This window comes from Thermobia domestica, chromosome 1 (assembly GCF_964235325.1).
Source record: "Thermobia domestica chromosome 1, izTheDome1.hap1.1, whole genome shotgun sequence".
In the NCBI taxonomy this organism is placed as follows: Eukaryota; Metazoa; Arthropoda; class Insecta; order Zygentoma; family Lepismatidae; genus Thermobia; species Thermobia domestica.
The window spans coordinates 341,620,938-341,640,578 of record NC_137454.1 but is presented as its reverse complement, the minus strand read 5'-3'; the positions used below and the strand labels follow the sequence as shown (position 1 = coordinate 341,640,578).

Below are 19,641 nucleotides of genomic sequence, written 5' to 3'. Positions count from 1 at the left end.
AGGTCAGAATATTTGAATAAGAGCAGGTTTTGATAGAAGGAACTGTTTTCAATGTTATGGGGTGGGGTGGGGTAGGAAATGAGTATTCACAGAACTCAGGCTTTTTTGGTATGTAGCCTGCCCTTCCGCCACATAGGTCGGTTAAACTTGTGAGTCTACTGTACTGTGTATATAAAATATTTAAGGTTCGGTCGTAAGTAGTGCACAATTCTTAACTTTTTTTTTTTTTAATGATAACTTACAATAATGATACTTGATACGTACGAACTTGCAACTTTTGGCTATAGATCAGAATTATTCAATACATCCACATTTCCTTTCTATACATTTCGTTCATCGTTCTTTCGTACTCAAAAAGGCGCCTTCGTAAAATACTACATCTTGCTTTCGAAACCACTCTAATTTCTTGAAGTAACTTGCCATAGTTTTTAAATGTTCTGTCACACAGAAAATTCTTCAATGGACCTAAGAGATAGAAATCTGAGTGAGCCAGGTCGGGACTGTAAGCTGGATGAGGCGTCAAAGTCGACCCATATCTTGCAATTTGCGCCAGCATCTGGTGTGGTCTTGCTTTGTCTTGATAAAATTTGAGTTATGTGTCTTTAGACCCGCTCTTTTTGCTGAAAATGCTCTTTTTAGCCGATTAAAGATTTACAGTATCACTTCTTGTTGATACTCCCCCCCTCCCCCTCCCAAGAATGTCTATGAAAATAGTTTTGGTTCCAAAGAAGATCGTCATTGTGTCTTTGGAAAGGGAAAACCTTTGTTGTTGTTACTGATTTTTTTCTCATTCTTTCTTTTTCTTGACTGTCGACGTTGTGTGATCCTTTGACACTTTGCACGGATTGACGCTTTTATAAAGGATGATAATGATAGGTCAAGTCTCATCACACGTTATGACCCTTTAAACCCTTAAGTAGATGCTCTTGGGAAAGATTCGATGAGGTCTAAACAAGTTCTTTCCGACTTTGCCTAGTTTCTCTTGTTAGAAGCTTTAGGACCCATTTTGAGTCCAATTTTTGGTATCCAAGATCTAAAAGAAGCTTAAAAACATTTACTTTCAAGATTGACAATCTTTCCATCAATTAAGAAGTCATTATTGTCTGATAATTCTTGATCATTTCCTCCACACGAGTCCATATACTGTTGCTGCAGATGAGATTCTCTCTTGCCTCTCTTTGTCGCTATCAAAATCGCCAGTTTGAAAGCGTAAAAGCAATCTTTGTATTATGCTTTTATCCAGAGTATAGTTTCCATACACAGGTTGTAGTTTTGAATGGGTTATGTAGCTGGAATGTTTCCAGATTTAAACAAGAAATTGATCACCGACCGTTGTCGAATTCTGATGTTTTCTTCATACTCCATATATGAACAAATAATAATAAATTAATTCTGATTGCAGATTTGGAAAGAGAAATGTTGTATGTATCAGCAAATTGTGAATGTTTTTTTTTAAAGGGGATATTGTGCATTATTTATTGATCGTATAATATAGATGTATGTTAATGTAGAGAGATTACCTTGTATGTCTGAGAACATAGTAACTAACATATTACGCTTTAGCGTATTTTTTGTATAGCTGTTCCTGATTTTTTAATTCTTCTTACGTACTTTGAGTTTCACCTTGTGCTGAATCTACTAAATAAACCTTCTCAGCTTTGCCAGTTGAATTGTTCTAATTGTTCATTAATTTACGTGTTCTAAAAATTAGTTATGCCTATACCGTAGAAATGATTTGAGTAGTACTGACAGATACGTTATAGTACAAATAGTTATGTGATAAGTGTTACACAAGTCAAGTCTTTAATTTTATTGACAGCTAGAGACTTAAACATCTTTTCTGATGTAAATAATAATTTATTTTTTCATTGGAGATGAGGGTTGTAGGCAGTGTATTTTGATTGCATGGATTGTTCACGTTCAACTGAGTATGCTTCATAAATGTTTATTTCTGGGTTTGATTAATTTTATTTCTCATGGATACTACATCCATGCTTAGTATGTTTACCAATCTACCAAGAATTCGATCTTATTGTAAAATGATCATTGAAAAGAATTGTGAGAAAAATTTTGAACACTGTACAGTCATCTCAAATTAGAGATATGCACATACACTGCAACGAAATATCATGTCTCAATGTTTAGAATATATTTCGGTATATAACTCATACCGAATGATAGAAATTAACTTACTCTCGTACTTTGTATTATTGTGCAAGCTTTACGAATACTTTCAAGAAGGATATAGCTAAGGATACAGATATAACCTTCTCTCGAGTTGTTTCCCCAGTAAAAATATTTTAGATTTCACAATTGTTGCTAATGGAAAATAGTAATCTGGAGAAATATTTTTCAAAATTAGTTCAGCTCAATTAGTTGAAATTCCTTTCAATCCGATCTAGGCCAGTCATGATAACCTAATATATTTGTTTCTGTACTGATGGTGCAAAACGTAATCTTGTTTTTTCGATATATTAATGTTTAATTTTCTCAAATTTTGCCACCATGTAACTTCAAAAAAGATTAATTTCTCTTTCCGTTTTTCTGTTTGCTCTACAAATTAACAAAATGTTAAGGACATAGATTTTTGATAACCAGGAAATTAAATGAAATAAACATTTAGGTAACAAATACATAGCTTGAAGTTTTTACACATTTCAATGCATGCAATTCTCATCTCCGTTTAAGAAATACAGTAAGAGAACTTCTGTAAGGTAATTTCCGGAGAATAGTATTAAAATTATTTTATGTCATTAAGAAACAAAATCTATTCTAATCATTAAGATACAGGCGATGCTGCGGTGCCAGATAGTTAATTTCCTGTACCAACAGTCCTGGAGAATGCTTTATTTGAGCGGTAACCAGTGATTGATATGCCATCAGATTGCTTGTTTAGATCTTAAGCCTTCGGTACTTTCTCGATTTAGTCTGAGTTTTTTGCTTGCATGTAGGCAGTTACATGAATTAGTTTTTATGAGAGAAATATATATCGTAGATATTTATTTATAAATTGCATTACTTCTTTCTCTTACATACATATGAATCATACTTATTTTTAAATCATTTTGTAGTTAGCATGCTATGAGTGGAGTTTGTCTATTGTAGGCACGAAGGTTTTATCGCAATATACATTACGTTTATAGTTACATTACACAGCTCGCAGTATTAGTGTCACAATTTCTTTGTTTTTGTTGTTTCTAGTTTTGATATACTGTGCATGCTTTCTAGGTACACGTATTATTTTACTATTATTTTGTAGTTGATTATTGTTTCTTTTTTTGTTTTGTCCTGTCTCCCCTCTCCTATGCCCTTTTGCTTTTTCTCCTTGTTCTGTTGTTCCTTTTCTCTCCATGCTGGCACTGTAGCAATCGAGTGAATGTAAAGTCGGCAGTCTCTGCACTGTCTTCCACCAGCAATGCATTTGGAACAGCAGCGGCGAATGCTCGCTTGGATTCTCAGACCAATGGAACACTGGGCATTGATGAAACACTGAAGAAACAGGCACTTGCAGAAGAGGAAGCAGCTATGAACCAGTATAAGGTAAGTGTTCTTAGTTCTTCATGTTTTGATAACAAATACATAAAAAATGTCAGCTAGAAGTAGTGTATTGGGTAGACTCAGAAGCTTCTTCTGTTATGTTGTGAATACTGTAAATGCGTTAACATCATTTGTAGCATTAGGTTTTTGCGAGATTAATGCAGGATTTTGAACCGCAAGTTGAAACTACCCTTAACTAGAAACTGACCTCTTGACCTGAAAAGTATAAAAAATTTGCTGTTTCGAAGCGAATTAATTCCTCGAAGGCATTGTGAGCGGCATTTACTTGGTTGTTGAAGACTTGTTTCTACAAAAGCATGAACAAGTGGCAAGAAAGATCGAGAGTTCTGGCGAGCATGGTGGATAAGGAAAAGTTCCGCATCACAATGCATGTAACTTCGGCAGCATCATTTATCCATATTGTTGTTCTATAACATGATTGGACCTCTCCTGTCGATTAGTGTTGAATAGGTGTTGCAGTTTGTGGTGCATTCTCAATTTCTAACAACACTTCTTGGTTGTGATAGATTCGCCTGGATTAAGCAAAATGTAATGGATCACTACAGCAACGGACCATTTTACAGTCGCCACAACCTTCTTTGGGTATAACGTTGGTTCTGGAAAGGTTTTATAAGCGGAAGCGTGATTGAACCATTGGCAGAATGTGTGTGTTGTCGCACAAAGTACATTTCCTATTGCATGTCTTAGTATACTTGAGAAGCGCATAACTCTTTTACTTTTGAACGACGAAAGGAGAGAAGAAAGTACAGTGATCGTGAAAATTTAAATCAAATTAGAAATTTCAACGGATATACATGTTTCATAGCTCATACATACTGAAAGTGATTTTTTGACATCTGTTCATCAGTTCGCATTGGTATACTTTGTCTTTTCTCAAAAATACGCAATTTTGTTCATATTCCATAATTAAATATTTCACTAATAACTTGGTAATGCGTCATAACTAATTTGTCCTGAGAATATATATTAGGGGTGATTTATTCAGACTATTTTCTTAAAAACGACTCAGGCAATATTGTTAATAATTTGACAAGATGACATAATTCGTTGGTCCTGAAAAAATGTATGAGGGGTGATTTACTCTTGGGAGGGGGGGGGGGGTTAGACGATTTTTTGAAAAACAACTTGCAAGTAACACGACTCCTTTGAATCCGGAATGGCGGAATAGAGAGTCTTAATGAAGATACATATCGATTCCCAGCGTCAGTCAGCAATGAGTTCGGGAGTTTATGGGCTTGTAAAGTTAACATAGGAATCCATAAGAAATACATTCTCCTTCTCTCTCAATCTGTAACTTGTAGAATCTCCATAAACATTTTTGCGTTCTGTTGGAAATCGAATAATGTTTCCTCACATCAGTAAGAGTGAGTTACCAGATTTGTTGCTAGTATGCAAGATGCTGCAAATTCTTCCTATTGAGTTCTAAACGTTCAAATAAAGTTTGATATTATCACAACATGAAATAGAACAGTTGACGACTAACTTTTCAACTGTGCATGTTCGAGCCTAACTTTGTACAGAAGAAAGAAGACAATTTTTCTCAAGAAGCATACTTGAAAAGTGGAAGTAAGAAAGTAAAAAAGCTTGACATTACAATTACAGCAAGAGAAGTCGTCATTGGTTTAGATCCTGTAAGAAGTGGATTGCAGACCATCCAAGAAAGAAGCTACTTCAGAGCACGCTAAGGTGCAGGATTAATGCTACGTAGTGCCTTAAAGATGATCAAGTTACAGAAAGAACGGAGCCTTGTACTTGGTGGATAGATAACTGAACTACTAAACATATGACTAACTGTCCAGATTTTCTTACTGAATTTCAAGCTTTCGAACACTCATGTCATGTGAAAGCTACACGAGAGGAGAAACAGCTTGCAGTAGGAAATATTTAAGATTGTATCAGACGTCAAAGGAAGAGAGATTACAATTCTTTAGAACGTCTGATTAGTTCCTAAGATGAGCAGAAATGTATTTGCTGCTCAAGATAGGAACTTGAAAGTGAATTCAAGCCTACTTCAACAAAAGTGTTCTCTTAAGGTCAGCAATGGCGTGATGGTTCATGGAACCAGAGAAATAGGAGGTTCTTTGTTCAAGGCAAACTTCAGAACAGTTTCCGAGGAATGCTGTAGAAGTTAACGTCACGATGTCAAAAAGAGCTACTGCAATTGTACTATGCAAGATGGAAACATCAAGACAAGGAACACGTTCGAGAATTAATGAAGAAAGAATTGGAAATTATGGTGAGTATGGACAATTCGCTGTGTGAAACCTGTGTGTGTAGCTCATAGGCTGTCATTTGGAGCTAGGAAACCAGTAACGAAAGTAGGAGACTTAATTTCGGAAGTTATAAGTTGTTTATTTGAAGAGTCATTCCAGAAGAAAACATACTTGGTAATTATCAAGGATGACTACTCAAAATTGAGGTATGGCTGCTTTAACAAAGGAACAGAAGTCAGAGGAACATAGAAGGAAATGCTTGCTTATGCAAAACCACAAGGTCAAAAGATCAAGGAATTTTTCAGTGACAATGGTGGTGAATTCGACAACAAATAAGTTGTTTTGAAAGAAAACAGAATTTCGCAAAGGCTTACAGATCCTTACACATCTCAACAAAATACCTAGTCTTATTATAAATACTGTTCTAACTTTTGAGAGTAGCTGTACTTCCACCTGTACAAGCGAGCGACATCAAGAGCGCTCATGAAACGTGAGTCATTGCTGGGTGAGCTGAAGAAGTGTAAAGCTTTCAGTTGTAATTGTTCAAGATGAAATGGGGCAAGCATGAAAATCGTGTGGCCGCGATAGTGTTGCACAAGGTAGGCAAATCACTAGGGGGATTTTCAAAACCTTCCAGAAGTCGCAAATTAGTAATCAGGAAATATAGTTACCGCACTATTCAGCGCTTTGTTAAGACTGGAATTGTGAAAGATCGCCCGCAGCAAGGAAGACTACGCACAGTACGGAACACCGGAACTTGTAAATGCAGTGGCGGCGCGTGTCCGACGAAATCCAGCTAGGAAGCATTCAGTTATGGATCGTGAGCTAAAAACATCCAAAGTATTTGTTTCGCACGTTAAGCCGTGACCTGGGACTCCATGTTTACGAACAACTCAAAGGATACCACCTGACAAACGAATTGAAGCGCCAGAGCTCCTAAAAGCAAAGTGTTTACTTAAGGGTTACGCAGCAAATGGTCACCGTCGAATCCTTTTCACTGATGAAAAGATTTTCAGTGTTGATACTACTTTCAATACCCAAAATGACTGGATATATGGCACATCCTATGGAGAAACCGGTGGAAAGGCTCCAAGGATCCAGAGGGGTCAGCATCTGCCTCAGTCATGATGCATAATGGAGCTCCATTTTTGTGAAAAGGGGGGTCAAAACGTCAGCCAAAGTGTACCAGGAGACAGTGCTTGAGAGATTTAACTAACACACTCTTCCATGGACAGAACTGGAGCTTTCAGCAGGACTTAGCCCCAGCACACAAAGCACGGAGAACCCAGTAGTGGCTGGAGGGAGGTGTTCCGGACTTTATTTCCACTTCAGATTGATCTTCTGCAAGTTTGCACCTAAACCGTAGGACTACAGATTGTTCAAGCTTCAGAAGATGGCTTGCAAGAAGAGACATCCCAATATTGAAAGGTTAGAGCGGTCTCTTCGCAAGGCAGCTGCAGATTTTCCAGTTGATGCGTTGCGTAATGCAATTGAAAAAATGAAATGAAATCTTTAAGTTTTACGTCCCATGGTTATGCCGGTTAGGCTAAAGGAGGCTGTGATTATGAGAAATGAATGAAATGGTGGAATGAAGAAAGTGGGAGGAAACGGGAGAACCCCGAGGGAAACCCCACACACGGTGTTTGTCCACCACAAAGTTCACTTGGCGGGGGCTGGGATTGTAATGCAATTGATGAGTAGCTACAAAGACAGACTGTGTGCATGCTAATAGTAGCCATTTTGAATAATTATTTGTGATTTTTGTTTATTATGCAGTCGTGTAACTCATATTATTAGGATTGACCATTTTGTGTCAGTGTACTTAAAAATTTGGAACAGTATTTATTGTAAGGCTAGGTAGAAGTTATGAACTAGAAATGCGAACGGTAATTGAGATGGCAAGAACCCGTAAGTATTCATATCCAGAAGTAAAATTTTCTTCAGCTATTAGGTGAAAGTTAGTCTCCACAACATCTTTATTTTGAATAGAATAGGCAAATCTTCAGTGAAAAGAAAACCAGCCTTTGAAGAATTAACATGAAAGCAGCCAAAGATCAAAGATACAGTGATAGGGCGTACGTGCCAGGTTCGTATACAACATTAAAAGAGCAAAACATGGATACGAAAGCGAAGAAAGGATATCTGATTGGTTATAACAATTACGAAAATAAGTTTTAGATAAGAAAAGAAAGTATACATTCTCCAGAGATGTGCGATTTCAAGAAATTTCAAGAGAATTTACCGAAGAACAGACTAGAAAAACAACTACTTCAAGGAGAAAAATCTGTTTCTGATGACAGTTCAAACTAAGGAAGACAGTAGATCGAAACCACGCTCCTTCACGTGAAGTCAAACAGCAGTTGACAACATTCAAAAAAAGATATAGCGAGATCCTTCAAATTCGAAGGCTCCAGACTTCAGGATTACGTCATGTCAGTTGAAGAATTCATGAGTGGCAATGAGTATCCTACTACGTATGAAGCTTTGGAGAGCGAACGATGTAGAAAATAGCAAGAAGCTATGGAAAGTGAAATAAAATCTTTAGAAGAAAACCAAACCTGGGAATTAGTGGAGTTATTCCCTTGCAAGTGGGTCTACGGTGTGAAGACAAATTCGGATGAAAGTGTTTAAAGCCAGACGAATAGCGAAAGGTTTGAATCAGGAGACAGGTTTTACTACAGTCAAACATTCAGTCCGGTTGCGAAGCTAAGAATGATCCAGTCAATTTTCAGTGTTGCTGCAAGTTAAAAGATGCATCCAATGCAATTTTACATATCTACAACATTTGTATATGGAAAACTCGAAGAAATCTACATAAACCATCCAGAAGGTTATGAAGATAGATCTGATCAAGCAAATTGAAGAAGAGCTTATATAATCTGAAACAAGTACCTCGATGTTGGAACAGGGAAGAAGGTTCAAGAGAAATGAAGATGATTCGTGCTTTTTCATCAGGCAAAGTGCGCTGGGAAAGATAACTCAAAAGGAAAGTTTAAGATTACTTTACAAAAGAAAGTTTAATTCTTTTTAGGCTTAAAACTAGAGGAAACTAGTAATGATGATATCAAGATCAACCAACAATCTACACGAGGAATATTAAGAAGATCTAGTTTTGAGAACTGTAAACCAGTAGGAACTCCTATTATAAAAGAAGGGGAAGAAGCTGCGAATTACTCCTATCATCAAGCTGTAAGAGCTCTAAGGTACTTTATGTTAGGAACAAGACCTGACATTGCTTACTTAGGTTTCTATCAAGAACGTTGGAAAATCTTTCTGAACAGGACGTGATAAGACTGAAAAGAGTCTTTAGATATCTAGCTGGAACAATTGAGTTAGTTAATTTGTAAAGTTCAAACGAAGAATCCGTTGCTACAGTGACTCATATTTTAGTGGTTGTCAAAAGACAAGACGATCAGCAACAGGAATGCTAGTTATGTATACAGAAGGTGTAGTTAGCTGGCTAAGACAAAGCATAGCCACTACCTCAACTACTGAAACTGATTTTGTCGCAGCTACAGAAGCAGCAAAAGAAGTGATTTGACTGAAAAATCTGGCTCAGGAAATCACCTGTTGCGAGTCGTTTTAGTATAAAATATTGTGGCGGTGAAACTATTCGAGAATCCTGAATTTCACAAATCCTGTATTAATTTCGTAACAACTCTCTAGATTGCTGTTAAAAGACGTAAAATCAGAATTGTGTGTTGTTTGAATTTTTTTTGTCCATCCAGATATTAATTCAAAATTTATTTTATGGGTATAGTGCAGTTTGTGCTTTAAATTTCCGAGTCAAGCATTCAGAATAGAGTACATTAGCTGAAATTACAATTACATAAATGCAACAGTAACCGAATGTACTTTACATTAATAATATCCTTAAAGGATGGATATCATACAGTAAATAAATATGGATTGCTCTAACTGATTAAGACGTGTGTAAATGATTAATTGTTCTACATATTCCACATGAAGTATACTAATGAGTTGAATTATAATGAATGATTTTTTCATGAATAACGACTGTTTTCATAACAGGAAGAGCAATAATGCTGGTTATAATCACACTTTCAATTATACCTCGGATCAAACTGGAACCTGGGTTTTGATTACAAAATATCTTACTCGTTTTCCGTTTATTTTCTGAAGGACACAACCTTTTATCCTAAATATTTGCGTTGCAGTAGTATCACAAAAGAATAATGATGGTTTGGCTATTCTCATCTATTTTTGCTCGAAATTGATGAGACGAAAGAATTCGCTCTGATATCTTTGCTCTAGTGAATCCAAGAATTTGTAATCATCTTCACTTCAAAATTAAATCAGTACGTTAATAAATTTTAATTAAATTTCTACCCTTTGATTGTGAGGAAGGTCCTCTAAGATGCATATACGAAAACGTAACTATTTTATAGCAAGATGAAATGTAATAATTATTTTATTTAAAAAAATAAGTAACGAGTAGATTTTAGTTAACTTTTTTAGGTAAAGTAATGTACCGTTACGTACAATGCTTCATAATACAATACCTGTTACTAATTTACAACCTTCTGAATGGATTGATCAAATTTGAAATCATGTCCTTTAAAAATAAATAAATAAATAAATAAAAAATAAGAAAACTGTTGCTCATCAATTACGCAAAAAATCGTTTCAAGTGGAGAGTATTTTTTGAGTAGTGAACTTAAGAAGTTCGAATGTTACTACGTTACATCCAATAGAATTCATCATGTATTCACATTAAATACATATTGAAGGAATATTAAATGTGTATCATAATGAAAGCAGGTGACATATACATTGTGTAATAACTGTGTTAGATAATATGTATGTATGTCTAATATATATAATATGCGTGTGTGCGCGCGCGCAAGAATAGCAACTTGGTAACACATTTCCAAAAGTTGAAGAGGAAGTATATATTTTCATACTTGGATAAAATAGCACAGGAAAGCAATGCGATTAAAGTTTCGTAACACGTCGCTCAACAGCTTTCGTAATGTAGATTGTGTTTTCATATATCGTAGCCATATAGCAGTTACAGAATAACAGAAATAGGGTAACATAAATAGGTATTCACGTAATATTTTCGTAATACTATTTATTTTACCTTATTCCTGTTATCCTATATTTGATATAAGACAGAAACATTATAGGATTTCCGTATTTAGTAGCGCCTTAAAGGAGGAAGGTAAGAATTATGATCAGAACTTGATGAATTACGTTTCAAAGTGTATATTCATGCTGCATATGTTTTTAAAGCACACATTCAATATTTCAACACCAAATAATAAAATTCCATAATCTTGATTTAGTCGCAATCTAGTGTCGTCGTATCGTATGCATATCCTTTAAATTTAGTTTGTATTCAGATGACAAGTCCTATTTAACAATTTCATGTAAGTGTTGAAACTTTGCTGTCATATTTGTTTTTGTCAATGCTGCTACACCTTGGTATTTGGATTGTAGTCAGGATCAGAGGTAGGACTTACTTCATGTTTCAATATTTGTTTCTATCAGTATTAGAATGTCAATTAGTATTCCTGTTTTCCGTATTAGAAAAAAAAATCGATGTTACAAAATTATTGTATTCAAATGCATGATAGTAGGTCCCTATGTATATGCTATTGCGTTGGGAAAGTGAGTTTCATACACATGATTTTTTAAAATTTTTGTTACAATTACATATATGTACTTAACATTTTTTTCCTGACCCTATTTCACCACAATATTGTATTTGTAATCTTTATTAGTGATACTCGAACACCTAGTTTTACTCAGCGATAATGCTTGTCTTTTAAGTCCTGGTTGATCGACTATGAATGATGAACTGAAGAGAGAAATCAATTTGATAAGATGCAAAATGTGCTATCTTTGAATTATTGTCCCTAATTTTTTCGGTGAAAGTATTTAAGCTAAGTACTAAAGTAGTAAAAAATCAATCTGAAATGATCACATGGGATAAATATCTTAAGCTTTTCAGTGTCTTACGGGTTTTGGGGTAGGAGAATAAAAATTGAAGCTAGGCGTTTTCGGAATCATGACTAGAATGGTGAATTACAGAATGATAGAGTAAACTGTAGGAGCAGGAAATCAAAAAATACCTGTACGTTGTATGTTATAAATACGTATTTGTTTTTCGTATTGAGCATCTACGAGTAGTAATTTGATACAAAGAGTGGACCTTCATGTATTTTACAGTTCTTGCATCTTGAATAGATTTTTCTTGAAGACAGTGACATTTTTAGGGGAAAAAAAGTTCGTATGTATAAGGAGAATCAACTACTTGAAACTCGAGTAAATTTTATTGTTAATGAAGTTAGACATAATGAAATCTAATGAAGGAAAATTCTATCCAGTATCTCCATGTGATTATTTTCTCACTTACACCTAGCAGTGTGTCGTTTTACAATATTATTATTTCCACATGTGTACTTAGCAGAAATATGTATTGATCTTCAGTATATACAGAATTAGCCTAAATGGTTCATCGTGTTTCAAAGCTCTGTTTATTTACAAATATACGACGTCCAAAGACGGGTAGTACACGAAAAGATACGCTCACAAAGTTTAAAAAGCCCACCTCGTGGCTCATATGCACGCCAGATGGCAGGCCTGTGACGGCACTCTACAAGATGACTGCAATGCAAAAGAAGAGTTTTTGTGTATTAGAATATGCAAAGTGTTCGTCAGTGTGCGTTCGTACGCAAATACGGAAGAGCTGCGCCTAGTCACCAGAACATTTTGCGTTGTTTTCACCAGTTTCGTGGTACGGGTTATGTGTAAAGGAAAAAGCACGGGGCCACCGCATATCTGAGGAAATCGTGGAGCAGGTAAGACAGAGTTTTGTGCGCAGCCAACAAAAATCAACTGTTCGTGCTAGCTGTGAACTGGACTTTCTGCAGAAAACAATGTGGAATGTTTTGCGGCGGTGTTTTGCATTTCAAACCCTACAGTTTGCAGCTGTGTAACACTGACTCCAGATGATTATGCCCGCAGATTGGAGTTTTGTATCCGAATATAGCAAGCTATGGAAGACGATTTTGTGGGGATATTGATATTCAGCGACGAGGCGATTTTACATCTGTCGGTAAAGGTAAATCGTCACAATGTGAGAGTATTGAATTGCCGTATGTCCGTGTGGAGTTGGATAGGGAATGTCCCCGTATTTGCGTACGAATGCACGCTGAACGCTCGTAATCGACGAACACTTTCCATATTCTAACATACAAATACTCCTCTACTGTATTGCTGTCATCTTGTAGAGTGCCGTTACAGACCTGCTATCTAGCGTGCACGCGAGCCACAAGACGGGGTTTTTTAAACGTAGTGAGTGTATCGTTTCATGTATCACCTGTCTTTGTACGTCGTATACTTGTAAATAAATAGTGCTTTGAAACCCGATGAATCATTTAGACTAACTGTGGATTGTGCTGATATCTTTTCCATCTATCTCCGGAAACTTTGCTCATAGAGATGCATCATATAATAATTTAAACTGTGTATCTGTACATACTAAAAAGATTGTTTTCATCCTTATTCTTCGCTTTTTTTTTTTTTTTTTATACTGATGTACTTCAGGAATGAACACTATCGCCTAAATTAATAAGTGTTCTTAGTTTTTTTGCGTGGACGTAGACTGAGTACCTAGAATGATTTGATGGTTTATTGTAGGATGGTAAATTCTTATAGAACTTTAGCTATAATATCTGATAAAACTAATAATGAGGCTGATAAAATTAATAACAACAAAATTGCCTTGGATCGTAATATTTTAATGGCAGAAAGTGAAAGATCTACAAAAGACCGAAACTCATGTTGCAATTTTTAAGCGAACCTTATTTTCTAAACTGAAAACGTTGCTGTTCTGTGTAATTTACAGTTAGTAGAACCTTCACATAAATATTGTTGTACTCCCAAAACACTTCCAAATAGCTGTGAGACTATATAATCTTGCATTTTCTTAGTAGTGACAAGTTGTACTCGGAACTTGAGAGACAAGCATGCCTAAAGGAAATAAGCAATATAGTTAAAGTTCCTAGTATGTGAATACAGTCAGTTGGAGTTCTTTTTTTCTCGAAACTACCTGCTATATAAGGTGTAATAGCAGCAAATCACTTGTATATAGGAGTTTACTGCATGAAGATTAGATTTGCAAGCAAATAACACTTAACTATTCAAGCACCTAATTACAATGAAATTAGCTGTTAGAACAATGAATTTCAAAATTACAAGACAAGCGTTGTGTCACTGTATATCTTCTTATGTTTAATACTTCCTGCATGTTTCAACAAGAAGATTCTCTTTGGAGAAAAAAAAAAGTATTTGTATTATATATATCGATATGATACACCAAGAGATATCGTTTAAGGAAAGTGGGCCAAGTTAATGAAATTAGCTCTAGGACGTGATGTTTCCACTTGGCGATAGGTATGACTAAGCATATAAATATTCAAAACTCAGCGCTCACATCGAGCAGATACAAAAATAAATTTTGTTGTGACAAGATGTGGTAACATTGAAGGATTATTATTATTTATCAGCGTTCGAGGAGAAACTTCAAAAGCCTTAAACGGTATCCCTCAGTACAATTACAAATTACATGCATATACCCAATGCAATTTTATAATTAGTATTTTAATAGAAATAGTCATTCTGATTTGTATCGCAAACTTTTTCAATTCATTTATTTTATTTTTTTTTTCTGTCGTATGGAAGGAAGCCAGAAAGCAGAAATGCCGAGGTGGTGCGAATTGGAACACCAACTTTCCACTTACTGAACATTTTATTTTTTATTTTATTTAATTTATTTTTATTATTTTTTGGGGTTATTTTGCGAACTAAATACCTCATCAGTAATAACTGACTTGCAGAATTAACCGACATTGTGTATATGCATGTAAACGTTACGTTCTTTTTCTTTAGGTTAATTCCATGTGCCTAGTGCTTTATTTCCTTTGATCATAGTGGATCTCAAAAGTAATGCAGACAGTAAGCCACGAAAAACTAAACCGGCTGAACGGGATAATGAACATACTCAACAATAGAATATAACTCATACAATTTTCATTCAATTCGATCCATCGTATAGTCTTCCGGAACATAACCAAGTGATTGTGAAAAAAGCAAATTCAGCATCATATTGAGAGCTGGTTCAATTTTTCGTGACTAAACTATCAAAAGTAATTTCTTGTATTTTGGTGACTAGAGTGAATTTCAAATAATCCAAAAAACACTGTTTCTGAATAGTTCAATCCTTTTTTTAAATACTACTCTTGCGTGCTTTATATATATATAAAGTACAATATACTCTTCCTCAGATGACAATACATTTTTATAATTATTAAGTGATTAAACGCTTAAAGTACGATTAAAATAAATATGATGATCCTAAATTTCCATCAAACTGCATTTAAGGTCATTACTCTGCATTTTTTTTTTTTTAAGAAATAAGTGATACTGATTGCTACTGGTAAATGTAACAAGTCGAAGGATTTTTAAATTCGTAGATGTAAAATGAGGTCTGATAAGGAGGAAAAAGGAAACTTCGTTTGATAGCTTTACTATGGATTATTTACAGAACTTTCAAAGCAGTGTAGAAGGTTAGAAATAGTTAAACTCCGTGTTTAACTACTTGAACGAAGAGGACGTGGATTCTTGTGATGTCACATTTTGTATTAACATTAAAAATGTAAAACGCACTTCTGAATGTTATATATATAATATTTTCGCTGGAAATAGTTAATATTCCATGTTAAACCGTAGATGCTGAAAATCAGCATTAAATTCTAAAGGAAAAAGGAATTACCTCATTCATGACCATTTTGAAGCTCCAGACAAAAGTAAGTGGCAAGAAGATAGAAAATATCCATTACATCATTTAATCCGTCAGTAAACTTTAGGTTAGCAGAATATTATTTAAACGATAAAGTACTGATAAATAATGCGAACATATGCCTACCAGTATACGTATGAACCAAATTTTGTTATATTTTTTTGTAACTAGCCTTTGGCTAGCTGGGGACTTCACTCCCTGACCGTCGCATTTGCCCGGCCTTCAGGCTGACACGTCATACTTCATCTTTTGCTCCCGTTATTCGCACGGCAAGAATACGTTAATGGTATTATTTTTTGCGAAAAATTTAAACTCCTTTGTCCCTTGGAATACGAATTTCAGATTTTGCCCTTTGGAATACGAATTTCACAGTGATAACCTATGTCTGCTGAAGTGGTAGTCGTCGTTAAAAAGAGATTTTAAATGATTTACCAGTTTCTCCATGCCGATACTGCAAACGTCCATGTTTATATATTGGAGAAAAAAGTAGAAACTGCTCCCTTCTTTTGTTAAAAGCGGATTTTCCGGAAACGCTGTCGCATATATCCACTTGTTTTGAATAAGAACTTTAATATGTCTTAAGGGATTTCTATCTTATTGTAGAAGATGCAACCCCCACCCCGTTTTTCCTTTTAAGGGAAATATCAAAAACGCTTAATTAGATCTTCAGTTGTTTTAAATTAGAAGCTTAAATATCAATTTTTATGTCTAACCCATAAGGGATTTCAAGCTATGGTTATACTAATTTTACCCTACCCTTTTTACTTCCCGACTTTTTTCTATCCTTTTTAGGGGAAATCTCAAAATACGGCGAAACAAGTGTCTAATTATTATTATTAAATGGAAAGTCCATATACCAAATTTCATCTCTGCTTTTCAGTCTCGAACATATGGATATTTTACTACAATAATTGCTATCCCTATTTCTCCTTCCTTCCTGGTCGAATTTTCAAAAATTCTTCATTAGTTGCACCTTACGTCACAGATCCTATGCATATTAAAATTTCAAGTTTCTAGTTTGAGCAGTTTAACCTTGGCGTTCATTAGTCGCTCACTCACTCAGGGTAACTTTTACATAATAGAGGTAAAGTAAGAAGTATGGTAACGCTGATGAAATCTTCAGTCCACAACAGCTCACCGGTGGTCAAAACGTGACAGGGAATGTCATAAAGAAACTGTGTTAATCATTATTCGGTTTTCTCAGTCTGATTGCGTGTGACACGAAATTTTTCTTGTGTAGATACAAAGATTTTGTGTTCTAATTTTGAGTTTTCACGCTTTGTGGCATGTAAGAAAGAAATTTTGTAGCGATTTGTAGTTTTCCTTCATATCTATATACATTTATATATTATTCTTTGTCACAAATTGAACGAAAAAATTCTAGAAACGCGTACACACAAAAGAAGGTTAACATAGGAGATGTACCTATTCATACTTTCTATACTCTGACCAGAAAATGTCTGATTCCAAAGAAAGTCGGTCTTGACGTCTGTAACTGATCTTAAATCGGTAGCATGGATTTAAGATCTCTCTCTCTCTCTCTCTCTCTCTCTCTCTCTCTCTCTCTCTCTCACACACACACATATATATAATATATGTATCTATCTCCGGTTGTGTACCATTGAAGCTGTAGAGTAATATCAGTGTATTGAAGAAGTCGTTGCTAATCTATTATATAACATTTTATTTTATGATCATTTCATATTCCACAATTTTAACTGTCGTAATACATCGTACTCCTATGAACTTCCCTCCTCCTCTCTCTGTGTGTATTTCACCACTCTGACAATAGTTGTGGGTATAGCCAATTGGCTTGATATTTTTCCTTTTGGAGGGAATTCTACAACAATATACTCTTCCGCCAATTCCCTTCTCCCACTTTTTCTCATTTTGATTTTGTTTAAAAAAAAAAAAAACTATAAGAGTATATATTGTTTTGGAGTTGTATGTACTATAAATTGAAGTACATATTTACAAAGTACTCCTCCCCTTTTTAACACAGTTAAATATAATGTGGGATGACAGACTAATATAAGCTTGAATTCCAATAAAATAGATTATCAAATTTTAACTAGCAATTGAAGCAAATTTGTACTTTACTTACAGTTCATTTAGTATATTTTAAAATGAAGTCGTTAATTAAGATCTGGCGATATGTATTCCTCAGTTTATGAATTCTTAATATATGAATGAAGATTGGTAAATGTATGACCAAACTAGATTTAAATAATACCAATTTAATCTAGATACTATCGAATGTATCAGTTCTAGAGCTAATCGTTCATATTTTAAACCTAATCTTATCCTAAAGAGTCTCTATTAGTATGTAAACATCTGCAACAAAGATTACAATCCCATCATTCATCGAAAATTAAAGCAGCGAAATCGATATAGCAATTTGACACCTGAAATAAAGTGTATGCATTCGTAATATTATGTTATAAATAACGTGTAATTTTTACCGTGCTGGAGAAAAGTTTGCGATATAAAGAGGATAATACTAGATTGTAGAATCGTGAGCCATTGAAGTAAACACCAGAGTATTCCTTACGAATGTGCAATATAGGTTAAAAATTGTTTTACTGATGCCAAGTTGTACACCGGAAACTTGGAATTGAGCTGTATGTTACGAATTTTAATGTCAGAAACTTAGAAATTTATTTTTTTTTTTAGTTGAACATTTAGTTGAAGGTAGAACGAAGTTTGTCTTGTTAAATGAAAACCTGGAAATTCTCTTAAGGAAACATGTTTTCTTTTACCTTGCTTGTTTGTGTTTTTTTCGAAACTAGAATGAAGTACTATAAAAAGGAGTGAAGTTCATGTACTGTTTGAACTGAATTAACAAAATTGAGCACTTACATAAATCATTGTTTTACAGGAGAAGTATGCTAAATCTCAATCGCCTACAAGTGCGTCCAGTACGAATCCATTCTTAAGTTCTCCAACAAACGCAGCGTCACAGCCAATTGTGGATTTATTCGGCTCTCCAACGGCAGGTGGAGTTGCAAATGCTCAGGTTAGTACGTACCAGGGACACAATTGAAGAATACCAATGAAATAAAGGTCATCAATTCAAAAACAGAAGGGGGAGGGGGAGATATTGTTAAGTAAAGAACCAGGACTAGGGGTTACTATAGCTGTGAGAGTATCTACATACAGCAATATAGATGAACGGAAGAAAAAACTCTTTTTGCTGTCAGTTTGTTGAATAGTTTGTTCTCATATGTTAAGTATGCATGGCTTGTTCTGTATTAGTCATTTTACAAGTGAAGTAAGTTGAATTAATTCATGCATTTGATGGACCTAATTAAACTATATGACATATTGTAAAAGAAACTCATTTTGATGGGCTTTTGAGAAAATTGCTTTCAAACATTATCCACACATCTGGAGAACTATACTTAGTAAATACATTTTTAGCAGTACATATGAAGCAGTTCGAGTTGTTGCGAATCACAGCAAATTCGTTGCTGTCCATCTGACAGTTAATGAAATAAATGGACTTAAAATTTATGTCGACTATAATAATGAAAACAGTGTTTTAGCTTTAACAAGAACATTGGATGAATATATTGCAATTAATGCAATTTTTATAGCCAAAATTCAATCAGAATTTAACAGGTGAGTCGAATGAAATAGTCAGGTGTCCTGTAACCAACTTTAATGAATGCACACTGCAGTCCAGTTTGTCGTGGGGAGCAAAACTTAAAATCAGCTGCAGTCTGGCAGTGCAGTGCCATCTAGTAGTCCCAGCCGCACATTACTCGAAATATGCACCTCTAGTTCATATTGAACATTTTCTCTGGAATACTAGACTCATTTACATCGTGCTCACATTTCTAATCCTTATATGAGCATCTTGTTTTTATTTACCTAGTTTGTAAATATATTGTTTCCAAACATAGTCTTCATAAATTTTGAGTACATTTACTTCATTAATCGTTAGACGGATATCAATGAAATTCGTTGTGATTAGCAACAACTAAAAGTGCGTCATTATGCAGTGTTAGAAATTTCTTTGTAAAGTCTAATTGTCTAGAT

General features: G+C 34.8%; 1 protein-coding gene across 4 annotated transcripts in view; it reads left to right on the top strand.

The window, feature by feature from the left end:
- lap (phosphatidylinositol-binding clathrin assembly protein lap) overlaps nucleotides 1-19,641 on the top strand; it is a 209,058-nt gene that overhangs the window by 121,618 nt on the left and 67,799 nt on the right. For 3 of the 4 annotated variants that reach the window (XM_081729812.1, XM_081729821.1, XM_081729834.1), the window contains 2 exons: nucleotides 3,366-3,540; nucleotides 18,479-18,616. In XM_081729812.1, the coding sequence (XP_081585938.1) occupies nucleotides 3,366-3,540; nucleotides 18,479-18,616 (313 nt within the window). The remainder of the gene's footprint in view (nucleotides 1-3,365; nucleotides 3,541-18,478; nucleotides 18,617-19,641) is intronic. The other variant, XM_081729828.1, reaches the window with a different exon arrangement.